Below are 13,704 nucleotides of genomic sequence, written 5' to 3'. Positions count from 1 at the left end.
ATGTATTGCAAAAGATAGGAAATATACATTTTTAATTCTTTTAAAAATATTCAAACGTTTCCTCGCAATTCAAAAATATTGTAAATATTTCGATTTATATTCATTTGTTGACTTTATAAATAAATCATTTATTTGGCCAAGGTATTTTTCATTGAAAATATCCCCCAAAATGTGCCCTACACCTGAGTTTGACATGCCCCCCTGAAAAATCTAAGCCGATGACCCATTTATTTTTTGGCATAATTTGATGGTAAATTGTCTTGTTAACATTGTCCTTTAATATGAATAAAAATTCTATTGCAGAATTTTTTTCAATGATCACTCTTATACCCAACACTGGCAATTTTCCATTACTTCCTATAATAATTATGGATTTCCATTTCCAACTTTTGAAATGCTCCCCATTAAAAATCTACATCGATGACCATATGATTTTTTTTATTGATTTTAACTCACCAGAAGTCACTTTATCTCATATTAAAATTTGAATAAAAGATCTATTGCAGAAATGAATTAGATCTGTCGTCGTTAAAATATATCCACAACAGCTAATTTCGTGGCCGGGGAATTATTGTACATAAATACACAATGCAAGAAATTGTTAAAGAGGAGGAATATTTTCAAGTAAAAAAAAGTCCTGAAACTTGCAGCTATTTCTTGCATATAACTTAAAGTATGTTTTACAGTATTTACATAGATATCTATTTATCATTCAGACATCTCTCTTTTTTATGGATGAAAGATATATTTTTTATATAAAAGGTACTGGTATATCTCTCTTTTGATAGAGAACTCAAGTTAATACTGATAGATATCTCTTGATAGAGAGATATCTTCTGAATTTCAGAGCTTCTATCTGGAATGAAGAGATATCTGTTGAATTTAAGAAGATGTCTTGTTTCAGAATAAATATACCGGTAGTAAACAGCTTGCCATACATTTCTGGAGATGCCTAGTCATAAGTTTAATTTAAGTTAAGTACTTTGGCTTAAAAATTTCAAAGAATTAAAAAAAAATACTGGTATAATTAGACTTAAAATAATTGCAGCTCCTTGTCCAGCTGGGAAGTACTCTTTGACAGGATATGAGCCGTGTTATGACTGTCCTCTGCATCACTATCAGACAAATGAAGGACAAAAAGATTGTACAGAATGTCTACAGGACCAGATGAATCAAAAAACTGGCAGTAACAGCTCTGCTGACTGCATCACTGTTGGTTTGTAAAAGTATTAGTAGTTTTAAAAGTAGTAAATTCATCATGATGTGATATTCCAGGACAGATGCTGATATTGCAAAGTTTTAATGTAAATACTGATATTTAAAAAAAATCACATTAATTTCAAGTTATTTAATTTAAATTATCAATTCTGCAGCTTGTAACACAACACTGGAAAACTGTAAAAACAAGGGAAGGTGTGTTTTTCAGAACCATGAAGCAATATGTGCTTGTGATGAAGGTAATGTACCAATAGTTTTTTTTGTCCAATGACATTTTACTGAGTGTTTTCAGATTGCTACACTAGACACAAAGTATAACTAAGTAATGATTATTTATGTAGTTTAGTTAAGCCCTGTTCACATGGAGAGTTAAAATTTGAATGAAATGTAAGTAACTGTGAATTAAATTTGAACTGGATTTAATACGAATGAGTTTAATTCAAATTAGTTTACTGTGCATTAAGCTCCATGTGAATGCTCAGTGAACCTAATTTGAATTGAATTCTGACGCTTGCGTAATGGCAGAATTAAGTCACATGCCACATGAGGTCAGATATAGATACTTAATTGTGCTATTATGAGTGACAAAAATAAGGAAAATTATGTTAATCACTAAAGGTGTACAGACATGACATTACTGTTTAAGCAGAAATTTTAGTGAGGATTAATTTTTGGCATTTTTAGCGAGGATGTAGAGATCGCAAAAACTAAATATCGCTAACATTTTATTCTGCATTGGAGGTTGCCATTATCTTTCTTTGCACCATAAAATCGCTAAAATTACTTCTCGCTAAAATTAAATATTGACTTTTGAAGAACAATTTGCTAAATTTGCATCTTGCTAAAAATTCCACTTCTACGGTAAATGGATTTGCTCTGCATAAGGTGACATGATTTGCAAATGAATTCATAATAGCCTTACTGAATAGCCCTACTGTAGAAATAAAATTTTAATTTGCATTAGTTTACTTCACATTAGCTGCCGTGTGAATGCAGTTTAATTCGCATTAGTTTAATTCTCATTAGTTTACTTAGCATTAATTTACTGCAAATTAAACTCTCCCCGTGAAGAAATAATGTAAAAAAAAGATGGGGTGATGTAAAAAAAATTTTTAAGAGTGATTGAACCAGAAAATGAATAAAACTTAATATTCAAATCATAAATTCATATCCAAATATCTACTCATTGAATGGATATTCCCTAATAATTATATACCATTCCAAGGATCCTTCACAAGGTAACCGTTATGTAATTATACTCAGGTAACCATTAAGGCCCTTGAGCCTATTGTATACAAAATATAACTTGAATAATTCATAATTAAATTACAACAAGTCTTATCTGTCCCATTAAGCAGTTACCTGGTACTCAGAAAAATATACAATAACTGGTTATGCATAAAAAATTATCCACCTGCCTTCCCTACTTTCCAGGGTTCGACACTAACTTTTTTACCTTGGTGGGCCGCAGGTCCACTTGTCAAAAATAATTGGTGGACCTTCTCAAATTCTGGTGGACCTTCAAAAATGTTTGAATTAATGAATGAATTCATTATACAAGGCATGAAACTAATTTATGTACCCAGTCCAGTCAGACTAATAAAGTATAAGTTTAACCAATCAACAGAAACAAATCAATTAGGAGTGTTTCAGCAATATTGTTAAACATATTTCCAATATTTAAAAATAAGAATGCAATCTACATCTTCAAATGGATTTGTTATTTTAATATCATTTATTTACAATGGTAAAAACCTGCATTTAATTCGCTTCCAAAGGTAGATAAAATTTAATATCCTAATAAATTAACTAAGATATGATTAATATTCTTTCATATTACAATAAATTTTAATATTATTTATATGTGATCATTCTGAAATAATTGTATTTGCCCCCTGAGAGCCCTTGATTGGTGAATAAACATATATCTATTAACAAGTGAATTTTTCATGTATCTATGGCTATAGAACAATTTTTCACTACGATGCAAAACTGACAAAAGTATATGTATTTATTAATATTTTTTTTATTATTATTTATTCAAATAAACTGTGATCACATGATTTTTTTAATATGTGATATTAAGTATAGCAGGAAAAAAAACAGAAACTGCAGATAACGTATTCATAAAATATAAATCATACCTGTTTGAACATCTATAAAAAAAAAAATAAACAATGCATAAATACAGCTGTCAATCAATTCTAATTACATGTATCTCCAAACCTGGCCATCAGTGTGCGTGAAGTGATTTCCTGTTACCTAGTGTAATTTTACACCTTTCTGTGCATTAATTAAAGAAAGGATGGACTGGCTAACTTGGCACAAATTTTACATGCTTCTTTTTCAAGGTCCGTGTTGAATGTTCTTAAGTCTCACTGTTATTGTAGTCATCAATATTACATGTAAAACATATATAGTCGCTAACTTCCCCTGCTTTAATGCCTAAAATAAATTTTATATTTATTTATTGTAAAATACAAGTATGGATGAATTAATCGTTTGATTTACGGATGTCGATTTATAGAAAAAGAAAACCGAATTTTACTTTGTTTTTTTTTATACGGTGCTTAAATTTTAAGTGGACCAACGGTCCACCTAGTCAAGAACATTTGGTGGACCTTCCAATTTTTTGGAAGGTCCACCGTTAGTGTTGAACCCAGCTTTCTATTGTAATTGTAAAATTTTGCAGAATTTTTGACTACTGAAGTCTCTGTAATTGTCAAGATTTTTGAACAGGTTATACTGGTACATCATGTGAGAATGCTCTTGATGTTTGCCAATCAAACCCCTGTTTTAATGGAGGTACCTGTGTTCCAGATGGAAATGGCTTTAACTGTACTTGTCCATCATGTAAGTTGAAAATTCAATTCATTTCTTTTTCTCAATCACAGTTTTTGAATTATTTTTACTATTTTGAATATGTGTGCATTCATTTGGCAGAAAATAGGGAATAGAAATGCCTTTAGAGTGATTTTTTGTGTACAGTCAAACCTTGTTATCTCAAACTTGATGGGATTGAAAAAAATCAAGATATATACTGTGGTTTCATCATTATTTGTGGAACACCAATTTTCGTGGATTTCGTTGCTGATTCGATCCACAAAATTGAATGTTCATTGAAGTTTGGTGCATCTAGTTTAATTTATGATAAATCATAAACCTTAAAAAAAACCTATTCAGACTTTCATTACTATATGCGAATATCCCCCCCTTTTTTTTCCCAACAGGTTGACTTTATTTTAGGGATGTCAACGAGTACCCGGTTAACCGGGTACTCGATCGAACGTCCGAGTATCGAATACTAAAAATGGTACTCGGTTACTCGGATGTGTATTTTTTTCTTATTTCAAAGTACATATTTTCATCAAAAACTTTTCAAAAAATAACTTAAATATGCACACGGTAATTAGCGTGTCGTCATCTACACCCGTAAAACACCCGTTATCGCCTGTGGCTGTGTATATATAGTAATTAGTGACCAATCATTTGGTACACAGCCTGTTCTCACCTATTGTGATCCTTAATTTTTAGATGGCTTCAATGATTGTTTTCAGTGAACATCGTTTAAGTATGGTCTATTACCTTCAAATCATTTTTAAATTATTTAGTTAATATACGACAGCGAAATCGGACATTCATAACCCACTTCACAAGTGAAGAAATATTTAGAAATAATTAAAGATTTTAAAAAATGCTGAAAGTCAGTTTGCATAGTAAGTTAAGTGTATACGGAGGAAACAACCAGCAAATGAAATAATATTAGACTAGCGATCCCAACAATGTCCGTTCCTTCTCTTTCGCTAGTCTAATCATCACAAACCTGCGTAACGGCTTGTCCTCCTTTTGCGTTCATGAAATAGATCCTAAACAAGAACTGTAAACCTTTTGTAATTTTTGATGTATTAATTGTCTTTTGTGTTTATTTGATAAATAAATTAAGTACCAAAAAATCATTTCCGTTGGACTCGATGTTTATATACATTTACAAACGTGATAAAAACAGCTTTAGGGTTTAGCAGAGCTTAACGGGGCTCAAGAAAATTAACACACTTGTATTTACATTTTTGTTACCGAGTAATATGGGTATACTCGATCGGAAAAACGTCCGAGTAACCGATTATCAAAAATTGATCGATTTGACATCCCTACTTTATTTATAAACTTATATGATTTTTACAATTCTTTTAAGAAGAAATACTATTTAATAATTATCTGGCATTTTTGAGTCAAAATATTTAACCTTTTGCACAGAGAAAAACAAACATCATGTAAATTTTTCAACAAGGTACATATATATATATACCAATAAGTGGTATTACCCCCAAAGGACGATATTCAGATGTAAGTGTATTATTCTCAAACAATCTAACAGTCCAATCCAAATTATCACCTGCACAATGAAAACACAAACTGTTCATTAAACAAAAATTCTGGGAGAAATTATCAATTACACTCTGTTCATATCAGGGTAATATCATACAAATTGTAAACACAATTTAAAGCTAAGAACTACGCACTCTAACTCTCGATTCTCGCCTACATTTTACACCCATTTAATTCAATATTAATGGCAGTTTGGCCATACAATCTTTGTTGAATGCAAAGAACAGTTCAAGGGTAATTTACTGATAATTTTAATTCTAGTGTTAAATAATTAATTACCCCTAATTCCAGCTCTTTAAATAAGGGGGGTAGATATTTTTCACTGAAATCGGGATCTAAAGCATCACCACATTTTAAAATATTCTTGGATATGAATAAATGTTCCTTAAATCTTTTCTTATGTTTTACTCATATAAAATTAAACATATATTATTAATAAAATACAATGTTTTAGTTGCAAATCCCTTTGAAATTGGTGGAAAATATAAGCATTTTTGTAGTTTTTGTCTGTAAACATATGTTCCCCCCGTGAAACACAAAAAGCTTTGGTATATGAATTTGTGAAATGACAGTCCATATTACACATGTACCTGTAAAAAGGAATTTTTGTTTCACAGGGGGAAAGATGTTTTAAAAATATTTTACGTTTTCCGTTGATTAAGTGAAAAGTTTTACCGAAATTATAGAGTTATCTCTCTTTGTTTTCCCAAAGAAGTAATGTTTTATGAAAATCCATATAAAATATCTATATAGATATGAAAAATCGTTCAAATGTGTTAACTTTTGAAAATAGACTTGGAGGTAGGCGGGAGAACAATACTATTGTTCGCAGTTCTTTTACTTTTATTTCAAAAACATATTTTTTGTTAAACATGAGATAACGGGTATGTATGTTGCAGAATTCCTGCCATTTCAAAGCCCTTTACAGCTTGTTTGTCATCCAGTTTGCATGTTTATGCGTGTAGTTGTATCTAGCGAGTGCGGATGTGTTTATGTTTGGAGATCTACAAACAAGGGGGGTCTGGATGTCACTGTCAAGTCCAGAAACAGCATGCTGTGCATGTGAAAATAAGTTTCTAAAGGCTTGAGGTTTCTGAATTTAAAAAATAATGATGATTAAAATATATATTTAAGGAATCACTGTCTAGTTAGTAGAGTATGCCAGGGCATCAACGATAGTTGGAAACGTGGGATAATTTGCATAACGGGCGAAACCCGTTATGAATAAATTATCCCACGTTTCCAACTACTGTTGATGTCCCTGGCGTACTCTACTAACTAGACAGTGATTCCTTACATTTCCATTTCATTGTGAAATAAAATTGTACATTTAGATTTTAAAAATGTAGACTAATAGATTTAAATTACACGAGGCCTTACATGTCAATTTCAATAGTCCCCGCCCACTGACGTCAAACACAAAGACAGCCGCATGAAAATTACATGCATATTAGGCCTCCTTAGAGTCAGACACAAAGACAGCCTTACAAGAATTACATGCATATTAGGCCTTCTTAGCTCCTGACCTTTCGCATGGCGAAATTTGCATTCCGGTAGAATGATCAAGAAATCAACCCAACTAACTTTCAAAGAGTTATCGCAGAGAAAACAAATAGAAATGGAAATATATGGTGACAAAATCTTCTCAAGAATGGCAAATCTAGGATTAGGTCATTTCAATTATTTTCTACATTTTATCCAAAACATAAAGCAAACCTTGCTTTCTTAACAATTAGAGAAAAGTATATATAGAGAGAGAAAGGGGGGGGGGGGGGGAGTAAACTATGATAAGGTCTTCTATATATATATTTGAAAAGATGGAAATAAAAATGCGCCCACCAGATATATACCCTTTTTATTTCATAGAAACTTGTATCTATGGCAATAGGAAAGTTTTCCGTATCTTCTCTGTCACAGAGAAGTTTTATCTCTACACTCTGTACTATGTGTATTATACCAGTGCAGTCCCCATAAACTACTTAAATGAAAATAAAATGAATAGTTTGTAGTGTTTAAGAAGCGTTGGTCCTACGTTTTATGGATATATTATTTTATCTTAATCATATCAAGAAACTGGTGACATATGCAAGCTTTAAAGTTTAGCATTTACGTGCCCTAGTAATATTAGACAGAAAAGAAATTAGGAAGACAAAGAAATTGAATAATTTATAGCATTAAAAAGATCAAACATAAACGTATATACAATGTTTATTGACCACTCGTATCAAGAAACTGCAAATAGGAATGTTCAGTTTTTAAATAGACATCCTTTGAAAATTTAATATATATCAGCACAACTATTGGCGTTGACCTTTATTTCTGTGAAGTTTGATAAAGGTATTTCCTGTTTCCATGGCAACAGTAGGCATTTTGAAATTTTTGAATGTTGATTGAACATATAGAGTGTTCTAATCATAATTCCTGTAAAGAAGAAAGTACGTTAAGAGCCAAAATTGGCCCTGTCCCTAAATCTGATGAAATTGTTTTTGAAACATGTCTAGAGTGGCAACTTCCTACTTCAGTTAAATTTTTGTAATTATCTCAAACCATTTCTCCAAGAGAGCTCTTAAAATATAGGGAGTTTTCATCAGAAAATAACACTACATGACGTTATGACGTCAACTTGACATTATCAGATTTCAACATTTTTATTTTGATACAGCGCAAAACATATGGATTTTGAACTGAAAAGATAAGTAATATCTTATTCTTCTCTGGTCCCTCTGTGATCTAAGCTAAAAAATTTGATTGAGTTTAAATTTGGCTGAATTTGAAATTCAATAACTGGAAATGTTGTTAGTCTATTGCTTTTCTGAGAAAACAATTTTATCAAGAACCTCAATGGAACATAATTTATAGCACAAATCATATTCAACTATTCCCACTGTGTTCCTCACAATATGATTTTGAAAGTCGTAATGTACTATACATCTATCGTATAATCACTTTGCATTTATGTGTATATTAGTTTACATAAAAACATACAAGAAGACATACGTATTTGAAATAAAGTCATATATGGTGTATTTTTTTTTCTAAGTCCAGACTAACAAAAATCAAAAAGATCTTTCTAGTTGTTTTATTACTTTATATAAAGATAGGACTTTCCTGTAAATTACACAATTTAAATCAATCATGTTTCAAAGATATTAGAAAGAAGAAAGTACGTTATGCACCAAAATCGGCCCTGTCCCCAAATCTGACGAAGATTTTTTTGAAGCATGTCTAAGATGTCCTCTTTTTAATTCAGCTTAATTTTTGTAATTATCTCAAATCAATTTTCCTACAAAGTTTTCTGAGTTTAGATAGTTTCTTTGGAAAATAACACTATGACGTTATGACGTCAACCTAGCGAAGCTACGCAAATACAAGGGTTGTTGGAAAGTTCATTATATTACTCTCGAGAAATATTAAAAAAAAAACGCATTTTATTATATAAAAATATTTATTTTGTTGGTTTATGAAGTTTGATTCCATTCGATTTAACAGAAATCAGTTGACTTGGTGTTTTCAAAAAAAAAAAACAAAAAAAAAAAACCTTTACATTTCACACAGTTTGGTCCAATAGCCAATTATTAAAAACGTTTCTCTATCAAATTTAATTTATTTTGCTAACAATCATACCAGTAGCATAATTTAATTTTGTTTGTCCATGTTTTATTTTTTATTTCTTTTTCCTCGTAACTGTGCACTTACAAGATCAGCAACTGTGAAGCACCTTTTTCTTTCCATGACTTTACCAATTAACTCAAAGTTTCTGTTCAGATTTATACAGATAATCCATTTTCTCACAGACCGCCCTTGTCTGATACAGAGTTTTAATCATTCGAATACAGCCTCTATCATTTATACACATATGCACAAATCGCTTCTGACATTTACTCCCTACAATATTTTCAGAGTTTATTCTGAAGATTTCCAGAGTACAACACAAAATTTTGTTATACCTTTAAAAATTGGTTTCTATATAAATCTATACACATTTCCAGTGTTGTACTGAGCGGTCATAAAAAGATCGATGTTTTGTCGCTGAGTAAGATATTTGACCTGTCGATGAGATTTTGGACCGCTTACGTCAAAATTGTGGGCGGGATCAGCTAAATCTCATTTGCATTCGTTGGTGTTCGACAGTGATGAAATTGACCAAGTTTAACCCCAGTGTGGTTTAAGTAAATTTACATCATGGAAGACAGCACAAGATACAAAGGTATAACAAAACATTTATTGACTATGTTCTGTTCTCAGGCAAAATGCGTTTTGTCGACCCTCAATCAGTTAAATAACGGCCTCAGACAAACAGTTTGGTTTTGGGGTCTGACAATATCCGTACAAATGAGAGAGAGAGAGAGAGATGCGTAACGCATATTTAATAGTACGCTTATTATAAGTATCTGATTATTCTAATTCAAGCAAGAGTTTGATTTTTAAAAGCACGCCAATTTTTATGCAAATTCCTTGCTTTGTTTTTAAGATTGCATTAAAACTTTTAACACTATTTTATAGAATGTCAGATTCCCTATAAAATTTTATGAGAAAGCATTAAAGATATTTTCGAAAAGTATTTGAAATTTTAATTAATATATTTAACATTGAAAGGCAAATTCCCCAGCCCATCCTTTCCAACGAGTCACGGTGTCATTTACGAATTTATCTAAACAAAATGTGTTTAAAATGTTTCTGTCATCATCTGAAAAAGTCCCCCCCCCCCCCCCCCAAAAAAAATGAAAAGTACTGTCATTCGATTAATAATTTTATATGTCACTGGATGGTCCTTCTCAAATGCTCCAATCAAGTATCACCCCCCCCCTTTACAAGCTGGTAGAGATGCAGTACTTCTCTTGGATAGTTGGCAAAGGCAACTTTCTATCGCATTTTCTTTAGCAACTTATTGAGGCTTTTTCCACCAGTTTAGTATAGCTTTTCCAAAAAAATTAATAATAATAATAAATGAATTAAAAAAAAATTAATAAAATAAAAATAAACATTTATAAACATTTAATTTCTTTGAAAAACACTTTTACGATCTTTTTTTAAATACGTACATATAATTGCTAGCGCTCTCGAGCGCTAGCAACTACGTTAGTCTATATTTCTGAAATACGCATGCTCAACTTCACGGTCGGAGATTCTGGGAAAACTACTGTAGATAGACTGTACGATAACAATTTCGTTTTGTCATACAAAATTAGAAATGATCCGAATTTACACTAGCCTTTCCTGTCTGATATGCGCGATATACATTTCGTAGGTTAGAGACAGTCAATACCAGTCTAGATCCGGATTCTGAATTTTTTTTTGATTTATTTTCTAACCTACACATAAAAGTACAAGAAAAAATTTGGCCATATAATGCCAAGATTCTAGACATCTAGCTTCCCTTACAGTTTTACCACCTTAGTGGATAATTCTGGCAAGCTCGGAAAAAACAACAACAACAACAAAAATCTTTTTCAGAGTATGTCAGAAAGACATGTAATTTAGTGTTTATCATCTGAAAATACATATGATCTGAAGTTTCGTGTTTTGTTGTCCAACCTGCACGTAAATGAAAAAAAAGTAATAGTAACTCGGGTCTTATAAAACCAAGACTGTTATTTCTAAAGTTGTAATGAATACAAGCTTTTCTAATCTACCTTCATGGATCTTTCCGGCAAGCTCGGAAAACCGCGGCAACCTCGGATACGTTTTCCGAGCTTGACGGAAAGGCCCGAAGGTGCTCATTGGTTCTGCTCACCTCGAAATTGAAATTACAGTAAAATGCAGAATGCTTAAAGCACAGTTAGGAGTTATGCCATTGCCGACGTGAAGCACACTCTTAGATTCACCATTCTGAATTGTGATACCCCCCCCCCCCCCAGTGCACCAATCTGCCTTCCTATTAATAATTAATCGATTCAGCAAATTTAACCAATGGTTCAGATATCTTCTTCTGTATTTTATTATGCTACAGCGCTAGCTCACCAATCTTTTTAAAAGATAAGCTTGTTATAGATAAATACTGTTGCTTGAAGTTTCGCTCAATATGAGAGCCTATCTTTAAGTAAGTATTTTAAGCCATCGATACCAAACCTATAGAGAGAAAGGTCATAGGCATTTTCAATCCATTTCAGGTTGAGCGCTTGCTTCGTGATCTGAATGTCATGTGTTCGATTCACGGCCGCGACCGACCTAAGTCAATAAAAAATAGGTAGCAAATGTTCCTTCGTCAAGCGCTCGGCACTTTGAAGAGAAAGTTGCGGGTCTTTCGAATGAGACCTTAAAAACCGAGGCCCCGTGTCTCGGTAGGTTCAGCTTTTTTTTTCACAATTTTTTGTTTCACAGCCAATTTTCCTCCAATACACTATTTTCCTAAACTTTACCTATTCTACAGCAAACAGAGGGGAGGGGGCAGTCTTTCAATGAATATTTTCAAAGTTTTGGAAAAAGTGGGAAGTGGCCCTTCGTCCCTGATTCTTCGTGCCTGATAAATAACTTGTTTTCAGACTTGTACACACTAACAGATAATTTTGTTTCACAGTTTATACTTATATTAAATTGTGTGATACACATACATCGCCGTAATGGGGTGAAAGAATTTAGTGACAGGTAACCTTGCTGAAAAGTGAACCCCTCATCCGATACAGCGTTTTAATTTTTTATTTTATTTTATTTTTTTTTTGGTCCGAAATTCTTTTTTGGACATTTCTGTTGCTTTCTCATTCCAGTCTTCTTTTAACTTCACTGGATCCTCAATGATAAGAAATTACAACTCTGGTATATGTGGAATTATCTTAAGTAGAATATACGGGTAAAAAAATAAATTTTACAAGGTGAAATATGAGCCTTTGTTTTTATTTGCATAATATTATCGACAATGTCTACAATATAAACTTATGCAGATGCAGTGCGCTTATATTGTGCGTGAAATTATAAAATCTGAAAATATATTGAAACATCAACCGTGCACTTGTATAAATGACTGAAAATACAAGACTTCAGAATATTTGAGTTTATTGCGTAATTTATTTACATACATGCAGACGTCAACTAGGCCGTTTCAGTACCAAAATAAGATAAAGGCTAGGATTTAAGCGTTTTCTTTTCTGCAATAATACTTTTAGTGATTTCATTTGTCAGCTGAACATTTTTATTTTATTGCTTTAGTGTATTAAATTGATCTCTTTCCTTCTTGCTGGCAACATTTATCAAGTGTAAGGCTTATTTGTATAAAATAATATCGCAATTTGTCATTTCTATAAAACATTTTTTTTAGTTTTTATGCTATTTTCATGACAAATATATTTGTATGAGCAATATAAATATGGTCAATCAATGATAAAATTATTTTTTAACATTGTTACGCGAAATACACCATTATTATTACCCTAGATAAGAATTCGCCTCTCCACTAACTTTGTATCCACCACGGGAAATAGTCATGAAATGTCAAAATTAACATACTGCACATTCCTCGAGCAAATTCTTATCATTATTTTTGCTTGTCTTTTATCAAATTATTTTCAAATATATATGTTTTATTTTGCTCGAGGGGTGTGCACTACTTCAGTTTTGGGAATTTGTTGTAAAAATAGTGGAAAAAATAGCAATTTCCGGAAAGAACGGGTGTTTAAATCCTGTGAATACCTCTAATCAACGTACTTGCGAAATTTTGTTATGCATATATCAAAACTACCAATCTTCTTCTACATGTACATAGTAGTTATATTTTTGCAAATGTGTATATCAAAATACGAAAAATTGTGGGCCTTGGAATAATACATAGTGTACTTAATTCTTTAAAACAATAACCGATTTATTTACCGACTCCGCATTTAATTAACAGACACAGTTTAAAATCAATATAACTATGGAAACATGAGGTTATTCAAGTTCAAAATTGGCGAAAATTTTATTTTGAACATAAATAACATATATCGTGTTTATGTAAATTCAATTTCGTATTTTTATTTTTTAGCTCAGATACGCCACATATAGCTTTAACTACATACAAAATTGAGCGTGTATTCTTAATATGATGATTCTCATTAAAGGTGACTGTGTTCCTTAGATTTTTGTCAATAAAGTATGATTTTTTGTTAATATATAAATAAAGCTAAAACA

General features: G+C 31.7%; 2 protein-coding genes across 2 annotated transcripts in view; one reads left to right on the top strand and one right to left on the bottom strand.

The window, feature by feature from the left end:
• The window catches only part of LOC133184536 (sushi, von Willebrand factor type A, EGF and pentraxin domain-containing protein 1-like), a 109,388-nt gene extending 108,164 nt beyond the window's left edge, over nt 1-1,224 (top strand). Inside the window, exon 24 of the mRNA XM_061319624.1 lies at nt 1,049-1,224. Within this exon, the coding sequence (XP_061175608.1) occupies nt 1,049-1,224 (176 nt within the window). The remainder of the gene's footprint in view (nt 1-1,048) is intronic.
• Nucleotides 1-13,704, bottom strand: part of LOC133184337 (ubiquitin carboxyl-terminal hydrolase 24-like) — a 376,170-nt gene that overhangs the window by 343,169 nt on the left and 19,297 nt on the right. The window lies entirely within an intron of this gene.

Source organism: Saccostrea echinata, unplaced genomic scaffold (genome assembly GCF_033153115.1).
Source record: "Saccostrea echinata isolate AGI-Se365-2 ecotype Australia unplaced genomic scaffold, CSIRO_AGI_Sech_v1 ptg000010l, whole genome shotgun sequence".
In the NCBI taxonomy this organism is placed as follows: Eukaryota; Metazoa; Mollusca; class Bivalvia; order Ostreida; family Ostreidae; genus Saccostrea; species Saccostrea echinata.
This window is presented reverse-complemented; position numbering and strand designations above follow the sequence as displayed.